This window comes from Danio rerio, chromosome 5 (genome assembly GCF_052040795.2).
Source record: "Danio rerio strain M-AB ecotype USA chromosome 5, GRCz13ab, whole genome shotgun sequence".
NCBI lineage: Eukaryota > Metazoa > Chordata > Actinopteri > Cypriniformes > Danionidae > Danio > Danio rerio.
Genome location: NC_141025.1, coordinates 6,388,072 through 6,414,910, shown reverse-complemented (window position 1 = coordinate 6,414,910; position 26,839 = coordinate 6,388,072). Strand labels below are relative to the sequence as shown.

Genomic DNA, 26,839 nt, shown 5'->3' with positions numbered 1-26,839 from the left:
AAAATTCACAAACACACACAAGGGACAACTTATTTTATATATTGTAAAAAGGGGGCATAATAGGTCCCCTTTAAAATCAACATTTCTTGCAAAAAAACTACACTTTGTTTTTCGTTTAAAACATTCTGCATTAAGGTTTCATTAACATTAGTTATTATTCCAGACGGAATCTGCGGATGTTTTTTCGATTTCCGTGGAATGATTTTGGGAGTGTCATAACTAAAACCTTAATATGTAAAATAATAAATAATATATTTTAACTTTTTTTTAATGTTTAAAATGCAAATACAATTAGATTCACTTTATTTGGTAATCAAAGCAAGTCTCTCACATAATATATATATATATATATATATATATATATATATATATATATATATATATATATATATATATATATATATATATATATATATATATATATATATATATATATATATATATATATATATATATATATAGACAGAAAATATTACTGTACAAACTGCATTGTACATAAATCAGATGAACATTTTCACATTGGTCAATAATATAACTGTAATTAATTTAAAAACTGAATAAATATAGATTCACACACATTTACTCAAGTAAATAAACAGACTTAATAATGGGCTAAAAATCGTCAGAAATCTGCAGAATTCTGCACATGCAGATTCCGTGTGGGCCTAGCTATTATATTAGTTAAGAAGAAGTAATCCATTGATTCATTTTCTTTTCGGCTTGGTCCCTTTATTTATCCGGGGTCGCCACAGCGGAATAAACCGGCAACTTATCCAGCACATTTTTACGCAGCGGATGCACTTCCAGCCGCAACCCATCACTGGGAAAAAAGAAGAAATTTTAAAATGTATTTATGTAAAGCAATATTTAATCATACTAAATGTTTAATTTGAAAATGCAGTATAGTGTTTTTGTTTTAATTTGTCTTGTAATTTTATTTCAATCATTTAAAATCTAATACTTGAATTAATTTTTTTTTTTACATTTTTAGTAATCTTAAATATTTAATTTGTTTTTTTTTTGTAATTTGTTTCAATATTATTTTTATTCTATTCATCAAAGCATGAATAAAAAAAAGTAAATGTAAATGTTTAAGTAAATGTTTAATACACTAGTAATACATTAGTAAATGTTTAATACACTTTGAATTAGTATTTATTTAATTATATTGTAATTTGATTTTTTTTTTTACAAAAATTGCATATTTTAGTTTTGCATTTTAACAGTAGTTTTAGTATTTTTTCTGTTTGTTTTTCTAAAGCATAAATTAATCTTAATAAATGTAAATTTTGCATTTTTATCATTTTATTAATTCATGAAGAAAAACTGTTTTTTTTTTATTAATAGTTTATTTATAAATTAACTAACAATGTAAAATGCCTAAAGCATGTGTTGATCTCAGTGTATTAATATCATTTGACTCTCATTTTTATTTTTTATTATTATTATTTATTTAAATTTTTTTATTTAATGTTAAATTTTTTTCCAAGTGACAGATTCTATTTAAAAGCTGTTTAATTTGCTGTATTTCCCATTTAAATTAAATATCCGACAAGAAACTATATAGTTTTGCACTAAAAAGTGAGCGTTTTGGAAGCTGCAAAAAGACAATTTGATCAAAACTTCACAAAGTTCATGTTGACTTTAACCCCGCATGCTTCCAAGAAGGAAGGCTGTGTGTTTGTGTGTGTGTGTTCAAGCATCCGCAGGAAAGTCTCCTGATGTTCGTTTCACTACTAAACCATCAAATCCCATGTCTGTGCTCATCAATGTCGGTGGAGTAATATTAATATGTCCGCATGCATTGAAAGCTAATGACAGTGGGTTGAAATAAGTGCTGTGATCAGAATAACATCGCTTCTTTTTGTCGTCGTCTCACTGCAGGTTAAACCTCTGGAATGATTAGGCATGACTCTTCATGTTCAAACTCAAGCCTTTGTGGATGTTTCTTGGATTAAATCTTTTTAAATCAACTAACAAATCTTTATTTTAGGCTTTTTTTTTCGTTGCGTTGAGGAAAAGCTGCCTTTCTTACCGTTCAGTTTTGTCCTTCTTCGTCCATTTTTCCAAGTGGCTGTATGAATTAACTTCATAACTGAATGGCCTTGAGGACTTTGTGTGGACCACTTTCCCAATAACTTTCATAATTTTATTTTTTTTACTTTTCCCTTGTCTTTTCTAAAAGCAGTATGTTTATGTTGTCCGGCAGGCCTCGGAGCTCTACGAGATCTTCATTTCTCTGATATCACGGACACGTCAGCTGTGGTTTACTGGACTTTACCTCATGCTCAACCCGACTCTTACAGAATCACCCTCATCCCAATACAAGGAGGTAAATAATACTGGTCAGCCTAAAACCCTAACCAGTGCTTGACAACATCTGCATTGAAAATAAAGACCACTAAATCACCTGTTATTTACATTAACACCGGCTCATTGGTAATATGTGCCTGAGGATACATTTTTTAGACTTGAGCAATGTTTGCCCTCCGCTACATATGGCTGCATTTTGTGTTTAAAATCAATGCTACGGGCAGTACTGCTGACGGATTGCCTCCATATGGAAGGCTTCTTGCGCGCATCCATGACAGATGTTGGGATTAACAGAAATAGCCACAGGGGCGTCTGGTGGGTTTACCAAAAAATGGCATGTATGAGAAAACGGTAACATATTGACATTGTCAAACATGCTGCCCTCTAGTGGGTTTGTGAAAACAAAAACTGCAAGAAGATGTAGTGCAGGCTATATATTTGCTGGTTCTCAAAAATGTAGCCCTGGACACATATTTTCCATTAAAAAGATGCTGTTATTCAAAGAAACATACAAATGAGGATAAATAAAGCACTTCAAATTATTATAACACACTACGGGTGAAATAATTGGTGAATTTTTTTAGGCTAATTTGTATTCATGATTTACTAAGAGTAAAAAAAGCTTAATGATGAAAGGAGTCCATGAGTGAAACTGAAAATTAAAGAGTTTTAAACTTGGTTTGAACCAGATTTCTGCGCCCGTATTCACAAATCATCTTAAAGTAGCTCTTAAATTGCTGATAGAGAAGAAATTTGTAAAAAATTGTGTACATCTGTCCTAAATTTAGGACTCCTAAACTTTTTCTCTAAGAGTATTTCACACAAGTGTTTTATCAGTGAAATACAAGTCACAAACTGTCCTGTTTTCAGTTGAACATTAAAAAAAAATAAAATAAAAAATTTGACCACAATGAGCTTTTTAGTATGGAGGTATTTTCATATGGTAATAAATGTTTTCAAATATATTAGTACAATTATTTCAAAAAAAAAAAAAAAAACATGATCCATGATTCCCTCTAAAACTTCCTGATCTGAACAAAACGACAAAAACCACCAGCACATACAGAGTTAAAGTAAGTCAAGATTATTCTGCCTCCTGTGAATTTTCTTTTCGTTTTTAAAAATTTCCCAAATGATGTTTAACAGAGCACTGACTCTTTCACAGTATGTCTGACAATATTTTTTCCTCTGGAGAAAGTCTTATTTGTTTTATTTCGGCTAGAATAAAAGCAGTTTTAATTATTTTAAAACAAAAGTTTGAAGATCAAAATTATTAGCCCCTTCAAGCTATATTTTTTTCAAGAGTCTACAGAACAAACTATCGTTATGCAATAAGTTGTGTAATAACCTAGTTAAGCCTTTAAATGTCACTTTAAGCTGTATAGAAGTGTTTTGAAAAATATCAAGTAAAATATTGTATAAATTTAAATCAGCTAAAAAATATAATATAAATCAGCTTTTAGAAATGAGTAATAAAACTATTATTTTTAGAAATGTGTTGACAAATCTGCTCTCCGTTAAACAGAAATTAGGGGAAAAAAATATATAGGGCTAATAATTCAGGTGGGCTAATAATTCTCACTTCAACTGTATATGTATATTAATGAGATAATATTGAATTCGTCATTTTTTATTTTTCTTTATTTTAATTAATCTTTATTTGATTTTGGCAGTATATTATGGAACTCTACAGAGTTTCCATTAATAATCCCAGGAGCTTCACATCAGGCTCAGGCTCAGTCTCCATGATCAACACAGCAGCTGCTCAGGATACGGCCTGGTCCAGGATTATGGAAACCATGGGATCATTTTGTCGCTGGTCTTGGATCGAATCAGTGGCTCTACATAGTCTGAGGGCCTCAGGATCCGTATCCCCAGGTGGAAAAAGAGAATAATTAGCATAGCTGCTGTTCATAGTGTATATAAACTAGATGCAGAAACCTGCTTGGAGCACATTCATGTATCATACCGCTAAGTGATGCACTGAGTGTATGCTTTACTAAACAGATAGGTCTCTAATCTAGTTTTTAATTGGGAGAGTGTGTCTGAGCCTCGGACATTATCAGGAAGACTATTCCATTAGGAGCCATAAATGAGAAAGCTCGACCTTCTTTACTTGACATTGCCGTTCTAGGTACTAAAAGAAGCTCTGAGTTTTGAGATCTTAAAGAGCGAGTTGGTTTGTAGCGAGACAGAAGGATGGTTAGATTAACAGGAAACAGATTATTTAGATCTTTATAGGTGAGAAGTAATATTTTAAATTCAATACGAAACTTAACAGGCAGCCAGTGTAAGGAGGATAAAATAAAAATATTTTCTAGACCTGGTAAGAACTCTAGCAGCTGCATTTTGTCCTAGCTGAAGTTTCCTAATAGATCCTGTGCAGCCAGCAAACAGTGCGTTACAGTAATCCAGCCTAGAAGTCATAAAAGCATGGACTAGCTTTTCTGCATCAGAGATGAATAGCATACTTCGTAATTTAGCAATATTTCTCAGATGAAAGAAGGCAGTTTTTGTGACATGGGATATGATTTTCAAAAGATAAATTGCTGTCTAATATGACACTCAGATCTTTTATAGAAGCGCTAACGCTAACTTTGTATCCCTCTAATTGTAGATTGAGTTGCAAGATCTTCTGTGCACTGAATTTAGACCCAATAAGTAATAACTCTGTTTTTTCTGAGTTTAGGAGAAAAAATAATTGTTGGTCATCCAGTCTTTAACATCTTTAATGCACTCATTTAGCTTAGACAGTTCAGACATCCCATCAGGTTTAGTTGAAATATATAATTGAGTATCATCTGCATAGCAGTGAAAGCTGATCCCATGTCTTCTAATAATGTCTCACAGGGCTAGCATGTATATTGTAAACAGAAAAGGGCCTAAAACTGATCCTTGAGGCACCCCATACTTTACTAGGCTGACTTGTGAAGGCTGTCCATTAATATTCACAAACTGTTAACGGTCAGTTACGTATGACTTAAATTATTGTAGAGCTTGTCCCTGGACACCTGTAGACTTTAAGCGATTTATGAGGATATTGTGGTCAATGGTGTCAAATGCGGCACTACGATCGAGTAAAACTAATATCGAGATGCACCCTTGGCCAGCAGCTAAGAGTAAATCATTGGTTATTTTCCCTAACGCGGTTTCTGTACTGTGATGAGCCCTGAAACCTGACTGCAACACTTTAAAAACATTGCTCATCATTTGTCCAAGCTTGTATGAGTTTTTCCTCTTCTTCTGAACACAAAAGAAACAGTTGGTATCCAAACGGTTGACTGTCACTGACTGTCAAACCTGTCGTTGACTTGTGTGACATTTGCTTTAAGGCACATTGAGCCATTATCGAGTGCAAATATAGACATGCTTTGATGAAGTTCATGACTTGTCTTGTATTTTCAGGAAGTCCCATGATTGTGCAGGTGGACGGATCGCAGTCTCAGGTTTCTCTGAGGAATCTGATTCCTGGAGAGACGTATCAGGTGTCTGTTATTGCAGTGAAGGGTCTGGAGGAGAGCGAACCCGTGTCTGACACTTTTACCACAGGTCAGTCATCGGGAATTAAAGACACAGTGCAGCACGTCATGTGATTCATTCCAGAACTGCGGGCCCATTTCAAGCATTTTACAATCATTTTCAATGGAAAAACACAGTTGAGGGCAGCATGATGGCTCAGTGGTTAGCACAATCGCCTCACAGCAAGAAGGTTGCTGGTTCGAGTGCCGGCTGGGTCAGGTACCTGATGAAGATCATGTCGGTCAAAACGTTGTGACATTAAAAACTTTTTGAGAGCTAAAGTGGCAGTGTGCTGATTTTCTTTGGATTTTTTTGCTAGACATGTTTGTTTTTTGATTTCCAGATTTTCTAGATGTGCGCACATTTCTGTTTTGTGTATGGATCTTTCCCAGTACTGGGTTGCATCTGGAAAGGCATTTGCTGTGTAAAACAGATGCTGGAATTGTTGGCAGCTCATTCTGCTGTGGCGACCCCTGACTAAGCCAAAGAAAAAGGAATGAATGATTGAATGGAAAAAGTTTAAGGCAGTGGGTAGTGCTGTCGCCTCATCGCAAGAAGGTCGTTGGTTCAAGCCTCGGCTGGGTCAGTTTTTCTGTGTAGAGTTTGCATGTTCTCCCCATGTTGGTGTGGGTTTCCTCCGGGTTCTCCAGTTTTCCCCAAAAGTCCAAACACATGTGGTACAGGTGAAATGGGTAGGCTAAATTGTCCGCACTGTATATGTGTGAGTGAGTCTGTATGGGTGTTTCCCAGTGATGGGTAGCAGCTGAAAGGGCATCCGCTGCGTAAAACGTATGTTGGATAAGCTGATAATTGCTCATAATATATTAAGTGTGGTGCAAATTTTCTTTTTTTTACCTTAATTAAGCATCTATAATTTTTTCTTTGTTTCAAGGAATATAAAGTCTAGATCAGGGGTTCTCAACCGGTTTAGCCATGGGACCCACATTTTTACATGGTCATCAAGCCGCGACTCAAACAGTATCCTCCTGAGATTAGGCTAGGATAACAGGCTAATTAAGTCATTGGAACAAGAAGCAAAAACAGTTTTTTTGTGTGTATTTTATTTATTATTATTATTATTATTTTATTTTTTTTTATTTTTTTATTATTATTATTATTATGAATTTTCCCCCCAGCTCTGGATACTCCACGCAGCCTGACTGTGGTCAATGTCACGGACTCGAGTGCGCTGTTGTTCTGGCAACCTGCGGTGGCTACTGTGGATGGATATATGATCACATACAGCGCAGACACGGGTGAGGAGATCATGCTTTATTCTGTATTCATCTCTGTATTCTCTCTGATGATTGAGCAGAGCAAAAAAAAATGCCATCGATATCTCAGTATCGCACATCACACTGCAGGAAAACTCAAAAACAAACCTTACACTGCATGTACAAAATGCTGGGTTCCACACAATCCCTTCATGTCACCCCAATGCAAATCGGTTAAGTTAGCTTAATGGTTTTACAGTTTTAAGTGAATTGAATTGAAAAACTGAAGTGTTTCTGTTTCAGCTCATTTTAAATTATAGTTTGAACAAGCAGAAAAAAATGTTTTTGAGTGTGCTGCTCTACACAATCTTACGTGTTTAAAGTTAACAGAAAGACTTGTTAGAGTTTAATAATCTCTTTAGTTTATAGATTTAAGAGTATTGCTTTAGTAATGCTTTGAGTTTTAAGGGTACCACAGCAGAAGCACCCATAATATAGTCAATCTAGAGCCATATATACTTGCAAAATTAAGGAAACCCTGAACCGCAAAGTGAAAAAAAGCAATATTGGTAGTGATGAAAAAAAAAAACTTATGTCGTTATAACGAGAAATTATGTCATTATAACGTGAAATTATGTCGTTATAACGAGATATTATGTCATTATAGTAAGGTAATATCTCGTTATAACGACTGAATTATGTCAAAATAAAACAAAAACTACTAACATATAAACCAAATGTGATAAATGAAGATGCAATATAGACAGTTAAATCGTTACAAATCTATGCTAAATAAATTAATTATACAACAGCATGTCTTGCAAAAGCTTGCATAATAAACGCCTACAGTGTTTCACAACCTTTTACGGCTATTTATGAGTTACATTTAATGTCAAAAGATTATTCTGGAACAACAAGTGAACACATCTGTGCCTATATGAAAGAACATGCCTGGTAAATTCCCATAACAACACTCGATAATTTCGGAACCTTAAAGATTTTACTTAAAGCATGCACATTGACCTGTCCCTGGTCTTATTCTGCCATCTTGTGGCCTAAAAATGAACACAGTTAGGCTATGTCAAAATAACAATAATTAAGTCGTTATTTCGACATAATTTCTCGTTATAATGACATAAGTTTTAGTTTTTTTCCCCACTACCAAGCTTTTTTTTCACCTTGAGGTTCAGGGCTTCCGTACAAAAGAAAGGAAAGTTTTGCAAACAAAAAATAAAGTATTGAGCAAAATAAATAAATACAAAACCTCCAAAAATCGCAAAGCAAAAATGAAGTTTTAAAATATAAAAAATTCATTTTGCTAACAAAAATAAAGAACTGCTTAGGGAAAACTACGTTTTGAAAAATAAAAATGAAATTTGCAAACAAAAAAGAACTGCAAATAAAAAACAAGCAGTGCAAAAAATAAAAAATATTTGCAAAAAAAAAAAAAAAAAAAAATATATATATATATATATATATATATATATATATATATATATATATATATATATATATATATATATATATATATATATATTTGCAAAATGTTTTTACAGCGTTGCCTTTACAAAACCAAACGTAACAAGGGAACTTGGGCGTTTATGGCAGGCCCAGACAGACTGGGCTGTAAGACCACCTCAGTGATGCTGTGTCTCCAGGTGATGACGTAGCTTAAATGGAGGCAGGTCTGGGCCCGCTGTAAACACCCAAGTTCCCTTGACTCCGCCCTCTTGTCAAATCAGGGCCACAAAGTGAAATGTGCAAAAGCATAAAGTGCAAAGAGAAAACAGCATCACGAACTCACGATTGACTAAAAAGCAAATCAAAATAAGTATTGCAATCGACTGGACCAGTTTTGTAAAGGCAATGCTTTAAAAACATGCTTTGCAAATTTTTTTTTTTTATTATTGCAAATATTTTAGTTTTTTGCACTGCTTGATTTTAATTTGCAGTTCTTTTTTTGTTTGCACATTTCTTAAAACTTAATTTTGTGAGTTTATTTTTTTTGAGTGTATAGATGGACTTTACTAATATAATGTATTCAATTCAATTCATCTTTATTTCTATAGCGCGTTTACAATGTACATTGTGTCAAAGCACCAATAATATCTAGATGCAGCCTTAATGATGCAAGCTGAGATTGCAATTCTCAGTGATGCAATGTCAGACACAATGCACTCAAAGGAGCTAGTGACGTCACTGGGAGGGGTAGGGTTAAGGGTGGGGTTAGGTGAGCCCATTAGAAAGCATTGGATGCAGCTCAGATTGCACTGCACCGTGTCTGCAGCCAGACCCCTTTCTAAAGCAGCTTCACATAGAACTTATTCTAGTAAATGTAAACTTTGTCAGTCCAGTCTTAAAGTTTTCACTGCTGAAAGTCCAAACACTAAAGAGCAAATCCATCCATGCGCAGCTCCACAACTCCCAACCAAGCAAGCCAGTGGTGGTAGTGACGAGGAACAAACTTCACCAATTGACGAAAGTGAAGGAAAAAAAAAAAAAACTCAAGAGAAACCAGGCTCAGTTGGGCACGACCATTTCTCCTCTGGCCATGTATAGTTTTTATAATGTATATCAATACACACATCAAAAACAAACATATTCAAAACAAAATATGCACACATAATTGTTTCAATGTCTATAGAATTATGTTAAACACGTTTTTAAATGTTGCCTTATATGATATGGTATCATTAATCTTTTTGTGTTACTTGCTGTGTGAGCAGAGCACAGAAATAGTTGTGGATATCTCAGTATCACATGGTAGACTCCAGGAAAACGCAAACTTAAACACTTAAAAAAATTACATTTGCTGCTTGTTTAAACTGCTTATTTGAGATGAATTTAAACAACACAATTGCTTAGTTTTTGGGGACAACCTTATTGTTTTATGTTCAATCCATATAATTGGAGAAAAATAAAAATAAAAATTGAAAACAAAAAATAATAAAGGAAATAATAAGGAAATTAATTAAATATCAATAAATAAATTAAAAATGATTTATTAAAAAATAAACTAAAATAAATTCAGTTAAATAAAATAAAATTAAATAAAATTGAGGTAAATTAAATTAAATAAAATTTAATTTAAATTAAATTTAATTTAATTAAATTTTACTTTAATTTAGTTTATTTTAATCTAATTTAATGTAATTAACAATTTGCTTGTGCACTATAAAACCCAAAGGAAGAGACATCTCTTGGAGCGAGTTACATGTCAGTCAAGATCTAATACACATCTAAGAATAGCCAAAAACTATAGTCATCAATAAGACATATAAGAAAGAAAAATAAGGAATAAAAAAGAAATAATAAGGAAATTGATTAAAAATCAATATATAAATTAAAAATGATTAGTTAAATAAAAATTTAATAAAATTAAATTCAGTTAATTAAAATTAAATTCAGGTAAATTAAATTAAATTAAATTAAATTAAATTAAATTTTACTTTACTTTACTTTACCTTACTTTACTTTACTTTACTTTACTTTACTTTACTTTACTTTACTTTACTTTACTTTACTTTACTGTAATTAACAACTTGCTTGTGCACTATAAAACCCAAAAGAAGAGACATCTCGTGGAGCGAGTCACATGTCAGTTAAGATCTCATATACATCTAAGAATAGCCAAAAACTAGCCTATATAGTCATCAAATAGACATATAAGACTTCACATGTGTAGTGATGTATTCATTCACTTGATGACTAGTCTATTTTAAGTTTATTTTTACTGAGAGCCCAGATTTACTCTTGTTTTAGCCTAGACGTCTACTAGATGTCTATTAGACTTTTGTAAACACAAAAAAAAGGTGTTTTTTTCCATCATCTATTTATTAGACGAGGCTATGTTGCTTACAGTAGTTATATACATTTTAATAACAATTGTTTGTATTTACTTTTTCTTCTGTAAAGTGCCGCCGATTTCAGAGCAGGTTTCTGGAAACACCGTGGAGTTTGAGATGAACTCTCTGGCTCCAGCAACTCAATACACAGTCAGCGTTTACGCCATCAGAGACCGAGAGAAAAGTCTTCCAGCGACCGCAGACTTCACTACAGGTGAACTCACTCACTCACACACACTCAGCTGTTATTACAGGTCCTCCAGCGCCTCCTGCGGGACATACTGAGATATGCAGATACACACAACTTGATTCCTCTCAACAGCTAGGCATTCTCATAACACTGAGTGTTTGTACATTTATTACGCTTAATTCCAGATTCAATATTAATCCTTTCAAGGCAGCTTTACAAAAGATGCACAGTATTACATGACAGTCAAAATAAAAAATGTAAGGAGTTGTGTATAGGGTGGACACTTTACCTACATACATACAGTATTTAGTGTACTTACCAAAAATAAATAAATAAAACATGTAATACATTTTAAATGAAGTGTGTTTGCATATTGCATATTAAGATTTTGCGATTTTTGTAAAATGGGTTTGCTGTGTTTTGCATTTTATAATTATTCATTAGAATAACGTGGTATTGATATTCAGTTTAATAATAACAATATTAATCAATATATTATATATAATATAATATATAATCACATTATATTATTTTTTACATTACATTTACATTTAGTCATTTAGCAGACGCTTTTATCCAAAGCGACTTACAAATCAGGACAAGGAAGCAATTTACACAACCAAGAGCAACAATGAATAAGTGCTGTAGGCAAGTTTCAGGTCTGTAAAGTCTAATTTTTAAGTTCATATTTTTATATGAATATGAATTGTTTCCCAGTTTCAACTTTTTGGGTTCTACTGTGTAGATGTATTTATGTATTTGCTGATGTACAGCAATGTGCTTTTCTTGTGTGCTGTAGATGTGGATGCTCCTCGTGATCTGGTGGCCAGTAACATTCAGACGGACAGTGCTGTGCTCAGCTGGACGCCTCCGCGGGCCGCCATCACTGGATATACACTGACCTTTCAAAACTCTGATGGGGATGTCAGGGTCAGGCATTTCTCATTTACTACTAACTAAGCATGCTCTCACTCTTGCACACTACAAACAGGTTTTGAGTTTTTTGGACTGTCTATTTTGGTTTATTTGTGACTGGACAACAAATCCAGTCAATTCAATTCAATTCATCTTTATTTTTATAGCGCTTCTACAATGTAGATTGTGTCAAAGCAGCTCAACATAGAAGTTCTAGTAAATTGAAACTGTGCCAGTCCAGTTTTCAGAGTTTAGATCAGTTTAGTGCAGTTCGGTGTGGTTTAATATTCACTGCTGAAATTCCAAACACTGAAGAGCAAATCCATCGATGCGCAACTCCACAAGTCCCAAACCAAGGGTCAGGGGGGGTTGGGGTTGAGTTTTATAGACATTCAGAGAGCTAAATAAATATGCTTTCCATTTGTTAGGATTGGCCAATATTTGGCTGAACTACGACTTTTTGAAAATCTGAGGCTTCAAAAAAATCGAAATATTGAGAAAATGGACTTTAAAAATGTTCAAAATTAAGTTCTTAGCAATGCTTTTTTAATCAAATTTGAAGTTTTGATATGAAAGGAAATGCACAAAATGTGTTTATTGAAAACATTTACTTAATTTTCTAATTGTTTTTTGGCATGAAAGCAGGCCCGGATTGGCTAATCCGGAGGACCGGGAGAATTCCCGGTGGGCTGGTCCGTTTTTTGGCCGCAAGGGCCGGTGTCCCTAGCTCCAGAATCTGCTGCTTACAGCAGTCACACTTTTTAAATTTATGTATCTATTTACTTGATCACAGCCTTTTTATTCATTATTTTACCCAGCTTATGATATAACTTGATCCTCTCTCTCTGAACAGCTGTAATGGTTCAGTGGCTAGCACGTTAGTTTTTGATCCCGCAGACCCGGGTTCGATCCTCGTCTAAGTAATTCTTTTTTTTTTTCATTTTTATTGTTAAGACATATAATACTGTTAGGGTTGTTGAACATTTGAAGTTCTAAATCAGCTGTTTTCTCAAAAAAGACGTGATAGTGTCATTAGAAACTGAATTGGAAATGACCTTATTTTAATATAGTCAGTCGTGAACTGAGGTGGGCCGGTCTGAGGCTTGAAACTCCAGGGCTGAAAAGGAGTCCTACTCCGGCCCTGCATGAAAGAAAACTGATAATGTATTGTTGGCTTTTCTTACAAATACACCAATGCTACTATGATTCACAAAATGAAAATCGAGCTCTGTAGATTGTATAAAACCATGGTCATTGACGACCAGGGGCCCGTTTCAGAAAGGAGGAAACTCAGAGTTTGTTAACCCTGAAATGAGAGAAACTCTGGGTTTTCCATTCCAAAATGGCAGGTTTGTTAAACTGGAGAAGGCAGGGTAAGTCAAGCCTGTTTCTGAAAGAGAGGTCACTTTAACTCAGAGTCAGTTACTGTGGTCACTTACTCTGTGTACCTAACCTGGCCAGGAGCAGGTTTTATTCTCTAAACTCTGAGTTTCTGTCAGTCCTTCCCCTTCTTTAAAGACAAAGCAGTATTTCTCGCCTTAGCTTTACGTTTCCATCCACCTGTTTTAATGCTCATTTCGGACATGCGCATAAAAACCATTGATGGAAACGTCATGATGCACATAACTTTTAAAAAATATGCATAAAAAACATGCGCATAACTGAGTAGGATATATTTTTATTAGATGAAAAAAGATGCGCCTAAACTACGATGAAAACACTTTCACTGAACAAATTCCAGTATGTGCATGAAAAAAAATGTTTGTTATAAGAGATGATGATGAAAATGTGTGTGAATAGACAAACCAGCAGGCTGAACACACTGTAGCACGTCTTCAATGTTGTTTTTGTCATTCCAAAACGCCTTAACCGTTTCCGTATTAATGTTATTTTATTATTAATGACCTCCAGTGTGTCTGAAGCATGTTAAGAGCGTCTTTCTTCTTGTCTCATGGCTTCAAACGCCCCCACTCGTTCATTGTGTGTCAGCATTGTCATCTGAGGTGCAAGTACATTTATTAAATAATGAAAAGACTGACGCAGCTTCTTCTACCGCAGTAAATTCTGTTTTTACTGTTGATATTTGGTGCCCATTCAGGAAGTGACGATTTTGTTCTCTTTGACTCGTTGGATGGAAACGCTGCTTTATTCGCACATCTTTTATGCGTTATTCCAGTTTTGCACATAAATTTAACTATTATGTATGGATGGAAACATAGCTATTGCCTACATTTCAGTCAGACAAAGAACAAAGTCACGTACGAGAGTGGATTGTCCTTTTTTAATAAATAATTAGCTTAAATTCACTGTCCTTCGACATGTTCTGTAACTAGATTAATGGAGTTATTATTCTTTCTAATATTGTTTAGTTCTGCTTAAAGTCTAAATGTCATATCAACCTCTATCACTTGATCAATAATAGTGGCACACAAGTGCACTTTTAAATCTATTAAAACTGATCAGCATGTATAAAAGTGGAAACGTGTGTAAAAATGTTATAAACGTCACACATAACAATACTTATATTTTAATAATTGTAATACTTATTATTAGGGATGTAACGGTATCAGAATTTCACGGTACGGTAATACCTCGGTATGAATGTCACGGTACGGTATTTATTGAATCATTTACAGGAAAAAACAAAACTTATGAAAATACTCCAAAAAAGTGCCAAAAGTGTCAATGACATACAAATTAGTCATCTATCTGTAAGCTTTGAAACAGGAACTTCAATTTTAATAACAAAAAAATATTAAACCATGTAAAAAAAATAAAGTTTCAATTTAGTATTGTTGAAAACTCATCACATTCAACATTTAATCACTCACTCACTTAGATAGAGATGGGTTTAAAGGAAAATGATCATATAAATATAATCTGGTAAAAGCTGGTATCTCTGGGTATTTACAATGTCCCCTGCAACAGATAAAAAACCCTCTCATTTGGGACTGAGGTTTCTGGGACAAGAGAGATATGACTTGGCCCAGGTTGACAGCAGTGGGTAACGTTGTACATTGTCTTTCCCCCACTTGAGAGGACAAACCATGAGTGAGATAGAGGTCTCATGTCTGCATCAATCTGAACAGTGTGCTGACAACACCGCTATTATTCAGTACGCGCGCGACAACACAGCTGATAAGAACTCGCGCGACAACACCGCTATTATTCAGTACGCGCGCGACAACACAGCTGATAAGAACTCGCGCGACAACACCGCTATTATTCAGTACGCGCGCGACAACACAGCTGATAAGAACTCGCGTGACAACACCACTATTCAGTACGCGCGCGACAACACAGCTGATAAGAACTCGCGTGACAACACCACTATTCAGTACGCGCGCGACAACACAGCTGATAAGAACTCGCGCGACAACACCGCTATTCAGTACGCGCGCGACAACACAGCTGATAAGAACTCGCGCGACAACACCACTATTCAGTACGCGCGCGACAACACAGCTGATAAGAACTCGCGCGACAACACCGCTATTATTCAGTACGCGCGCGACAACACAGCTGATAAGAACTCGCGCGACAACACCGCTATTATTCAGTACGCGCGCGACAACACAGCTGATAAGAACTCGCGCGACAACACCGCTATTCAGTACGCGCGCACGGCGACAACACCCGCTTTAGAGTTTTCCAGCTCTTTTTCATCCCCGCTTCTAGCAGCACACTCCATTTCCGCATTACTGGATCTGTAGCGACAACAGACCGCAAGGGATGATGGTCAAGCATGGGCTGATGGGAATTGTAGTTTTCGTTACCTCCCGTTCGCTTCATTCGCCTGAGCAAATTTTCTCAGAAGACCTATAGTTTTACCGAGTCATGCGACTTCGGTACACTCAAAAAAATGAATTATGGCTTTAGTTGGTCCAAAGAATGTAACTATGTTTAAATTAAATAATTTGCTTATGTTTGTGTATTAAAGATAAAAGTGTTGTGTTGGAAAAAATTTGAAAAAGTAAGTTTTCACATTTAAACAGCTTGCTTAATTAACATGAATGAAAGGGAGTTGTGTTGCTTCTGTAGTACTGCATTTTGGTCAATAGGTGGAGTAATATCTGCACATGCGCAGTTTCAAAACAACACAGGAAGTAAGAAGATTCAAACCACAACGATCACTCTCAGTTCGGCGCCATATTATGGGAATCAAAAGATAAAGATTACAGTACAAATTGAGAACGTGCACAAAGCTTTCCCCAATGTGGACACACAGGTGAGTTTTTTTTTTTACTTTTTATGTATTTATACTGAGGCTGTGACAACATTTGAATCATAAATGTACTCTCTTGTAATACTATGTTGTGTTTGTGTATAGTATTGCTATGAAATTGCCATGTTCCCTGTGTCTTTTCCACATTATAGACAGATAAATGTATAGATTGTTTTGCATTCCTGTGAAATTTTATACTTGGTATATATTAACTCCCCCAAAATAAAGTTACAAACGTTAGTAGTAAGGAATAGTCATGTTAGAATAGTCTAAGCTTTTCACTCATCATAGCACACGTGCTGCTGATAATGTGACAATAAAAGTGATTTGATTTTTTATTTGATTTGATGGTCTTTATTTTAAATGAGTATCAAGCAGTTTGTCGAGTTTGAATGCTAGTTTTGATAACTTACATAATATTAATTAAAATGTGGTGTTAGCACAGTGTTATTTATTATTCAATTGTATTATTCAAGCCTGTTAACTTAAAAAAAAAACCCAGCAAAAATGACATCTAGCATGATGACATATTTAATGTAAGCTTATTTGTTTGGTCATCTAACACATTTTAATTTGCTATTTATATTATTATATTTTATTATTTTAAATTTTTGCTCACTCACATCTATTTTCTCCCTCACAGATTTACAGCTCAATCTCTAAAGTCCCATATCTAGCTGAGGAGACTGTGGATCATCCAGGTACTATGCCTTTAGATGCCTATACACACATTAAAATGATGTACAGTAAAAATTACTAGTAATTTTAACTACTAATTATTTAGTAAATTACTAATTGTCATTTCATGTCATTAAGAAAATCACCAGTGAAAAAAAAGGTGTGAATGCATCCTCAAAGCCCCTAAGTGAGGGAGTACATGGTAAGCTATTTTATTTTATTTAAACATTTTGTATTTTCTCCTTAAACCAATTCCTCCTTTCACCTTTGATCTGTTGGTAAAATTTTTATTTTTTTACCTGTCTTTTTTAGGATGCTGGGCATGATGAAGCGCAAACCTTGATGTGCAACACCACCTTATGAATCTACAGTAGTTACATTAACATTTAGCAGACTCTTGTCTAAAGTGACTTACAATTGAGGACACATTCAGCAAATCAACAAGAAGAGGCAATACATCCAAGATGTGCTAATTATAAAAAAAAAACATTAAGAATTAAGAATGCTTCTACATGTGGTTTGTCAAGCCCACACACCTGTGTGAAGCAGACTTCATGCACAATGTTTTGTTTTTTAGATATAGGGAGTGTTTGTAAGAAAGTGTCTGGTGCAAATGTGCATAAATGGTGCAAGTGTCAGAGAGATGAATGTGTAGCTATTGCATGTTCTGTGATGGTTGGTCTAATTTATCGTGTAGTGCTGATCGTGTTACTTTGCTTTAAAATGTTAATCTTTCTTTGAACAACTGAAGTGTTATCTGCTTTTTCAGTGTAAAAAAGGTACAGTATAGTTTACAAAAGAAGATTTTTCTAAGTATATTTTTGATAAATCATTTGAAGGCAGAATATTATTTTTGAATGTTTTTGTAATATATGAAAAGTATTATGTTAAAAAGTGTATTTTATGATGTTTTTGTAAGCATATTTTTGTTAATCATTTATTGTTTTCAATTTGCTTCATACTTGTATTACTATTATTTTAATAGTATTAATATTTTAACTTATTGTAATAAGTGAAGTTACAGATAAAGACAGTATTTGGATTTTGATAATCTATTTATTGCTGGAAAATGTGTAAAACTGTAAAAATGCTATTGAATAAACTCAATGAAACGGAAACTGTTTTTTTATTTGGTTAAACATAACAATATCAATTTTAGAATAATTGAACTTAAATAACTACATTGATTAAAGCTAAATTATAAATGTTACGTTGATTGAACTAAACAACATTACATTACCTTTATGTTACTAACTTAAGTTCACTAAAATTAATATTCTTTCTTAAAGTTAACTTAACTCGGTTACGTGGAACCAGTGGACAAAAAAAAGTTAATTAACGCCAACATATCATTTTTTTGAGTGTAATATCGAAAAAAATTAATATTGCGGTATGACGGTATTTACAATACCGTTACATCCCTACTTATTATGCATAAATATTTAAATACTTTAAATGAAAAATTACACATTAACTTGAGCTGTTTTCCCACGCTAACTGTCTCTGTTTCACTGATGCAGTGGTGTTGCTTTTTTAAATGTTTGCTATAACTCTGCATGAGCACATCAAGTTCAGCAGGAGAAAGAAATGCTGATCTTTTATATAAGATGTTACCATAGTCACTCGTAATATCTGCGCTCTATTGATAGTGCCTTTTTATAGTTGCGGTGTGTGCGTTTATCTCTGAGTTGGTCTACTCAAAGTTGATTGACCCAACTCAGATCAGTTCTGAAACCGAGTTTTTAGTCTCTCGGAAAATAAACTCAGAGATCAAGTTTACACTCCGAGTTGGTTGATCCTCCTTACTGAAATAGGCCCCAGATCCTTGAGAGTAAAAATTATACACACACGCACATAGTAGAACAGTAGCTACAAACTTAAAGGAGACCTATTATGCAAAAAAGTCACTTTTATAATGGGTTTAAACAGTTTTTTTTTTTTGGCAACACTGTGTAAATATAGCCAGCTTCTAATAGCAAAAGTTAACTAATTAAATTCTTTATAATAACACTTGATAAAAACAGTCTGCAGAAACACTATGACAATCTCCCTTTGTACTTGTCAACGCCCTGCCCATTAGTGACAGTCTCACCCTCATTACCATAGGACGTTAGTCCTGTTTTGAATCTGCCGCTATGCTGACACACAGGCATATGTAGCTCCGCCTTCTTTTGAAAAGAGCACAACCTAATTTAAATTTAAAGCAACAGTCACCAAAAATGCCACAATTAGGATCAAAGCCTAAAAGGGGCAGATTCAAAGAGTTTTAAAACATTAATTGTGGGGTATTTTGAACTGAAACTCCAGCCTGATCTCACAAGAAAACGTAAGTATTTTACCTTTTGGCAATTTAGTGGCTAATTTGTATGAATTCGAACGAGTTCAGTCGTAAGAAAATGTACGATTTTAAAAAGGAGGCGTGGCACCTAACCCCACCCCTAAACCCAACCGTCATTGGGGGATACGCAAATCGTACTAAAATGTACGAATTAGATCGTACGAATTTGTACGAATTAGCCACTAAATGAAAAAGTTACGAATTGCCGTGAGATTGTGTTGGAAACTCCACTCAAGTGACTTGTTGTACATCTTGATTAAAACAGGCATATTAGGTCCACTTTAAATGAACCCCTCTAATATAAAGTGCCCATGCCTTTTTAAACAGATGTTCAGAGTGTACCTGATGTGTGTTGTTTCAGGAGGTGATTGTGGACCCGTCTGTGGCATCTCATACTCTGTCTGATCTGAGAAGCACCACAAAATATACAGTCATTCTGCAGGCCATTGCTGAAGACAAGAGGAGCAGGAGCATCAGCACTGAATTCACTACCGGTCAGTACTAAACTACAATAAAAAAATATTTAAAAATGTACAGTTGGAGTCAGAATCATTCGCCCTCAATTGAATTTTCGTTTCTTTTTCAAATATGTCCCAAATGATGTTTAGTGAGGAATTTTTCACAGTATGTCTGATAACATTATTTCTTCTGGAGAAAGTCTTATTTGTTTAATTTCAGCTAGAATAAAAGCAGTTTTAAATTTTTCAAACATTTTTAAGGTTAATATTAATAGCCCCTTCAAGCTAATTTTTATTATATATATATATATATATATATATATATATATATATATATATATATATATATATATATATATATATATATATATATACATATATATATGTGTGTGTGTGTGGGTGTGTGTGTGTATATGTGTGTATATGTGTGTGTGTGTGTGTATACATATATACATTCAATGTATACATTCAATATTTTCTTGTCGGCTTAGCTCAAATAAAAGCCATAAATAAACCTTGTTTACTTAACGCAAAGACTCATTTAAGATCTGTTCACTGATATAATTGCTTCCCACTTGCCTACTGGTTATGACCTACTAGTATTATTTAATTAACATATAACGTTATGTTTCATTTACTTCTTTTCAGTCAGAAATCACAATTAGAAAGAGATCCACTGGCCAGAAGATTTTTTTTTATTCAATAAATAGTAATATTAATAATATTCATTCCTTCATAAATTTTCTTTTCGGCTTAGTCCTTTTATTAATCCGTGGTCGCTACAGTGAAATGAACCGCCAACTGATCCAGCATATGTTTTTACGAAGTGGATGCATTTCCAGCTGCAACTCACATTCACACAAACACTCATACACTATGGACAATTTAGCTTATCCAGTTCACCTGTACCGCATGTCTTTGGGCTGTGGGGGAAACCGGAGCACCCGGAGGAAACCCACGCGAACGCAGGGAGAACATGCAAATTCCACACAGAAACGCCAACTGAGCCGAGGTTCGAACCAGCGACCTTCTTGCTGTGAGGCGACAGCACTACCTACTGCGCCTCTGCGCCGCCATATATATATATATATATATATATATATATATATATATATATATATATAATTTTTTATTTTAGTTTTTTTTTTTTTTACAACTATAAATATTTAATTGTCATTTACGGTCATTTTAATGAATCCCTGCTGAATAAAGATTTGAATATCTGATAAAATATTAATTCAGTTTATAAATTCTTAAATTCAGTGTACTAAAGTTACCACAAAATTGCTTTTACTTTAATAAATCCAATGAACTACTTCACCTTAAAATAATATAAACATTAAAACAAACTATACATCTTACAGATGTTATAGTATAATAAACAATGAAAACACTTTTACCGAACAAACTCAAGTATGCATATTTTTAAAAAATCATGTGATTTTGTTATAAGAGATTCATGTGATGATACAAATGTGTGTGAATGGACAAACCAGCAGGCTGAGCGCACTGTAAAACATCTCAAATGTTGTTTTGGTCATTCTAAAACAACTTACCGTTTCAGTATTAGTGTTATCATATTATCAATGACCTCCAGAAATGTCAAGAGAGTTTGTGCTCCGTGTCTCATACCTTCAAACGCCACCACGTGATCATTGCGTGTCGGCAATGTCTTCTGAGGTGCAAGTCATTTGTTAAATAAAGAAAAGATTCACACAGCTTCTCCTACCGCAGTAAATTCTGTCTTTAGTTTTGATATTTGGCGCCACTTAATCCGGAAGTGACGATTTTATTTCTTTTTTTTAATATTATTATTTACATGTCTTTTATGTGTCCAGTTTTAGTATGAATTTATTTCACGTCTTTGGTTGGAAACATAGCTATTGGTTTAATCCTCATGTTGTGCGTGCAGTGGGAATGCTCTACGGACACCCCAGGGATTGTTCAGAAGCTCTGCTGAATGGAGAGACGTCCTCCGGTCCATACACCATTTACATAAACGGAGACGAGAAGCAGCCGCTCAGAGTTTATTGTGACATGACCACTGATGGAGGAGGATGGATGGTAAGTGTATTGACCTTATTCTGCAATACAGAAGTGCGCTCATTTTTAGCGTTTGTTTTAGAATTTCTGATTCAATCGCCTATTGGAGAACTGGCTAGGAAAAACAATCGGCAGAAAACGGTCAAACTACTTGCTCTACAAACAAGTGTGTTCATGACTATTCATAAAAAGTAGAATATTATAAAAAGAAAATGTCAGTTTGCAACATCAGTGCTAAATATCTGATCAAATTATAATCCAAGTTTGAAGTTTACACCTCAAAAAACGACCTTTCAGTACAATTTTGTTTGTCCGCAGTACCAAACTTGACCACCAGATGACGTTCAGTTTACATTAGTGACCACACAAGTGTGCGCCCAATGTTTTGAAAAATATGAACCCTTTTTTAATCCTTTTGATAATGTTTGTATAGTAGAGATGCAATTTAAATGTAGGATGTACAGTTTGGTGGTGTTTACCTCTAAAACAAAACATCTCAGAATGTTTTACATCTAGATTGCTGTAGCAAAGTAATGCTTTAGGATCCTGATGATTATCCTTGCAAAATAATAAATAACTGTGTGCTCAATAATATCTATTAGAAGTCAGTCCCTAGATATGAACGCTAGAAAATAAGCTTTCAAATGATGTATAGTATGTATTGATTGCTTTGTTTAGACTATATTATTAAGATATAAATATGTAACCATAAATGATCCCACATGTTGAAGCAGAACAGTAAATTAATTTCAATCTAAAGGCCTGTGCACACCAAGATGGTTTTTTGCTCACGTTTTCCATTGACGCTTAACGCCTCATGACTATATAAAGGGCGTCAATGAGATTGTGCACACCAACGCGTAAAACGCCAGGCGCAAAAAGCGACATTTAAAAAAAAAAACGGATCATGCTCGTTTTTTTTATTTTTTTTATTTTATTTAGTGGCTATAATTTGGATGCATGTTAATTATCTTTAAAGTAGGTTTTCTATAATTATGAGCCAAAAAAACAGTACAGCAAGGCTATTCAATTGGCGGCCCGCAGGCCGAACTGGCCCCCGAAGCAATTTGTTCCGGCCCTTCAAACAGTGTGACCAAGACATCAAAAATAAATTTAGTTCAGTCGAAAAACGGCCGCTATAGGTATGAAGTGACGTGCGTCTGTTTAATACAGCACGAGCTGCAGTTGAAGACTGCGCAAAGCGTAAGTCACCATAAGCGACTGGTGCGTGCAACCGAAAACATAGGGATGCAACAATTAGCCGATTTCACTATTAACTGCGCTTTATTTCGTCATGGTTAATGAATCATAAAGTCTTCTCTAAGCCGCATTTCTTTTGCACGGAACAAAACGATACTGCTGCAGTTGAACAAAGTTATACCAAGTTGTCAACTGTGCGCTAGTTTAAAGTTTCAATTAAGTCCACCGAGGCTAATACGCACGAACACCGGATTAACTATAGCAGCGGCCGTTCCCACATCACGTCTTTTCCGCTTGCAAGTTTGTTATTTCTAATGTAAGATTATATGACAATATGCGCGCACAAGCGGAGCAATAGAACACAAATGCGCACACCATAGAAAACATCTCACGGTGAGAGTTGTGCGTGACTTTCAGCGCAATGTAAACACAAGATATGTTAGACGAGTTATTACTAAAATGATATGCATGAACGCAGATGACAACAACAGTTCATCTAAATAGCTACTCCTTTAATATAACGCTTGACTTCACATTAGACGTGATAACCATGAAACCATTATTATTCTTCAGACTATTTAATCGTACGACTAAAATATATAATTGTTTCATCCCTAATTGTAATGCAGTTCAAAAATATAACATACAAATGTGTCTGAATGTAGAAGAAGCCTACTTCAGCAGTGCACTGCTTTTGTTGTGTTCTGAAATACATTTGAATGTTTGTAAAAAATAAAATAAAAAAGCCTTTTGTACAATGCACTGATATTATGTAGTTTCAAAATACAATATGTTAACATTTTAATGTAGAAAAATACGATATGTGTGTCTTGAATAAAAATCCAGCATATGGCCTCTTATATGCAGTTGTGTTATCACTCATATAGCAAGTCTTTTTTTATTTATTCTGTATTAACAAATACAGAATTATACAATACTATACACAAAAAATACATGCCAGAGTGTATATACAAAAAAAAAACATTCAGTAATTGAAAATCTTATATTCCTCAAAAACATTACAAGTCTTCTTTGCTTTGTTATTAACAGTGTTCTCCAAACTTGTGCAGTAGTCCTGTCTCTTGAAGAAAATGAACAAAATTTGGCTTTGATCAAGTCCATTTTTTTATGTACATGAAACTTTCCCAAAATAATAAAAAGTTGTACTATAAAGGTATTTATTTTACATGTATTAAAATAATGAATGCAAATATCAAAAAACTTGAATACAATATTTGTTTTCCTTCTTAGAAAATTGTCCACGTCCACCCAGAAAATCCTTGTGTACAATCACAAAACATGTGGACAATAGATTCCTTTTCCATGCAACAAAAACCACAGGAATAATCGATATCCAAATTAAATCTCTCTAAAACCTCTTTAACTGGATATATACTATGTAAAATTTTAAATGTAACTTCTTTTACTTTGTTATTTATACAATATATTTCACAAAAACGCCAAGCTTTTTTCCAATTTATATTTATGAATACATTGGTCCATTTTAAATTGTTAAATACAACTGTATTACCTGTTATAATATTTTTATTATATTTATTAGTATAACTTTGTTTAATAATATCAATATCTCCTAAAAAAAAAGGTTTTCTTTAAAATATTTTCTTTCTAAAGATTTATTTCCATACGCTCTTATAAAATGAAGGAGCTGTTGAGATATGGCATCAAATATAATAGCATACTCTTTTGGAGTAACTGGAAAACCAAATTTATCTAAAAATTCACTGTAAGATAATACATTACCGTTTAAATTAAGAAGTTGTCTAACTAATACAATATCATTTTCATACCATTTTTGGAAGAAGAGAGATTTATTTTTATATTGAATACACTCATATAGCAAGTCATAACTCTCCGGCCTTTCGTTTGGGATGCTTTTCATGAACCGGCCCCCATGACAAACTAATTGAATAGCCCTGCAGTACAGTATCGACATCTCTGATTTCCACAGCTGTTCCTGCGCCGTCAGAGCGGCAAGCTGAACTTCTACAGAAACTGGAGGAACTACTCTGCGGGATTTGGAGACACGAGCGACGAATTCTGGCTCGGTGAGACTCACTTTTTAACGGTCTGTTTGTCTGTTTAATATCTAAAATGTATATTTACCGACAGCACTGGTGGTGTGTCTTGATCTTTCAGGACTGTCAAATCTGCACAAAATCACAGCGGCCAAGCAGTATGAGATCCGCGTGGACTTGCGTGATGGATCTGAGACCGTTTTTGCCGTCTATGACAGATTTTACATCGGAGATCCTCGTTCCCGCTACAAGATCCAGATCGGTGCATACAGTGGAACTGCAGGTGAATTGGAGGAACACAATGCTTATTTTTGACTGAGGGTTCCCACTTCAAGCCACATATCAAATTCCCTGACTAAAAACATGAATATTCATGAACTATAATAAGCACCGAAAAAAAGTCGATGTCAAAGTTTAGGACATAGTGCTTAAGACAGAAAATTTGATTGAATTGCTTTATATATTCAAAGGCCTACTTAAATTTTCAATTAGCCTTTAGGTGATTTAGAGGAATACAGATTAAGGGTGCTTTCACACCTGCCTTATTTAGGTCGATTGAATCGCACTAGAGTTCGTTTTCCCTTTTGGTGCGGTTCGTTTGGGCAGGTGAGAATGCAGCAATCGTACTCGAGTGCGCACCAAACGCGGACCAAATAAGCGTACCCAGCCCTGCTTGAAGAGGTGGTCTCAGTACGCTTTTAAACGAACCCTGGAACGATTCATTTGTGGTGAGAATATGATCAGGTCCAACCACAGGTCCAACCACAAAAAATACTGCGCCTTTTGGACTAATTCAGCTGCCGTAGGCCGATGCGCTGTGCATTATGGGATGTGGAGGAAAAATATTTGTTGACAGCGCTTTACCAACACAGAGAGAGAGAGGGGGGGGAAACATTACCTGATGGATCATTGGTAATATTTCCGCAAGATGACCATGTCGCAGTTTAGCTATTTTAATTCAGGCCTCCTCCTGAAGAGACGAGCGATGCATTAAAACACTGTGATGCCTTAACCACATGATTTCACATTGCATCTGTTTAGGACACAGTGCTTAAGACTGAAAGTTAGATTCAATTACCTTATTTATTTTAATGGGCTATCATTCATTTTTTAATTAGCCTATGGTGAAATAGAGGAATACAGTGTTTAAATGCTTGATTTTGACTGAGGCATGCACTTCAAGCCAAATATCAAATTCCCTGACTTCTCCCTCATTTTCTCTGACTAAAAAATGCATTTTCATGAACTATAACTGTGTGTGTGTGTGCGTGCGTGCGTGTCTGCGTGCGTATGTATGTGCATGCGTGCGTGTGCGTATGTTTAGGCGACTCTCTGACGTATCACCAGAACAGGCCGTTCTCCACCTATGACAGTGACAATGACATCGCCATCACCAACTGTGCCCTCTCATACAAAGGCGCTTTCTGGTATAAAAACTGCCATCGAGTCAATCTGATGGGCAAATATGGAGACAGCAGCCACAGCAAAGTAAGAGCGCTGAATCTGCCTTTATTAAACAGAGAACAATTACATTTGACGTTGAAGTTTAGTTTATGATTCATTGGATTTACAAATGAAGGTAAGTGGTTGCAAACTCTTTATATGGGCTGAATTTAAATAAAGAAATTAAATTTTATAATGTTCAACTTAATTTGTCTGATTAAATTCAGCCCATATAAATAGTTTGCAACCATTAACCTTAAAAATGTAGTAAATCCAATGAATCATTTTTTTATCAATGCGGTTGTTAATTAATTCACGAGAAAAACAAGTTCTCTGCAAAACAGACAACAAAAATATTAGCAACATGACTTGGTTAAAGTATGAAGTATGAACTAACAATAAAGTTATATAATATATTTCTT

General features: G+C 34.5%; 1 protein-coding gene across 17 annotated transcripts in view; it reads left to right on the top strand.

Moving 5' to 3' along the window:
• tnca (tenascin Ca) overlaps positions 1–26,839 on the top strand; it is a 315,748-nt gene that overhangs the window by 287,095 nt on the left and 1,814 nt on the right. For all 17 annotated transcript variants that reach the window (XR_015490705.1, XM_087253034.1, XM_087253038.1 and 14 more), the window contains 10 exons: positions 2,210–2,332; positions 5,719–5,862; positions 6,969–7,088; positions 10,962–11,105; positions 11,881–12,011; positions 19,599–19,731; positions 21,608–21,759; positions 24,908–25,004; positions 25,096–25,257; positions 26,299–26,462. Coding sequence is in view for 16 of the 17 variants with exons in the window: in XM_087253034.1 (XP_087109160.1) it covers positions 2,210–2,332; positions 5,719–5,862; positions 6,969–7,088; positions 10,962–11,105; positions 11,881–12,011; positions 19,599–19,731; positions 21,608–21,759; positions 24,908–25,004; positions 25,096–25,257; positions 26,299–26,462 (1,370 nt within the window). In the remaining variant the exon portion in view is untranslated. The remainder of the gene's footprint in view (positions 1–2,209; positions 2,333–5,718; positions 5,863–6,968; positions 7,089–10,961; positions 11,106–11,880; positions 12,012–19,598; positions 19,732–21,607; positions 21,760–24,907; positions 25,005–25,095; positions 25,258–26,298; positions 26,463–26,839) is intronic.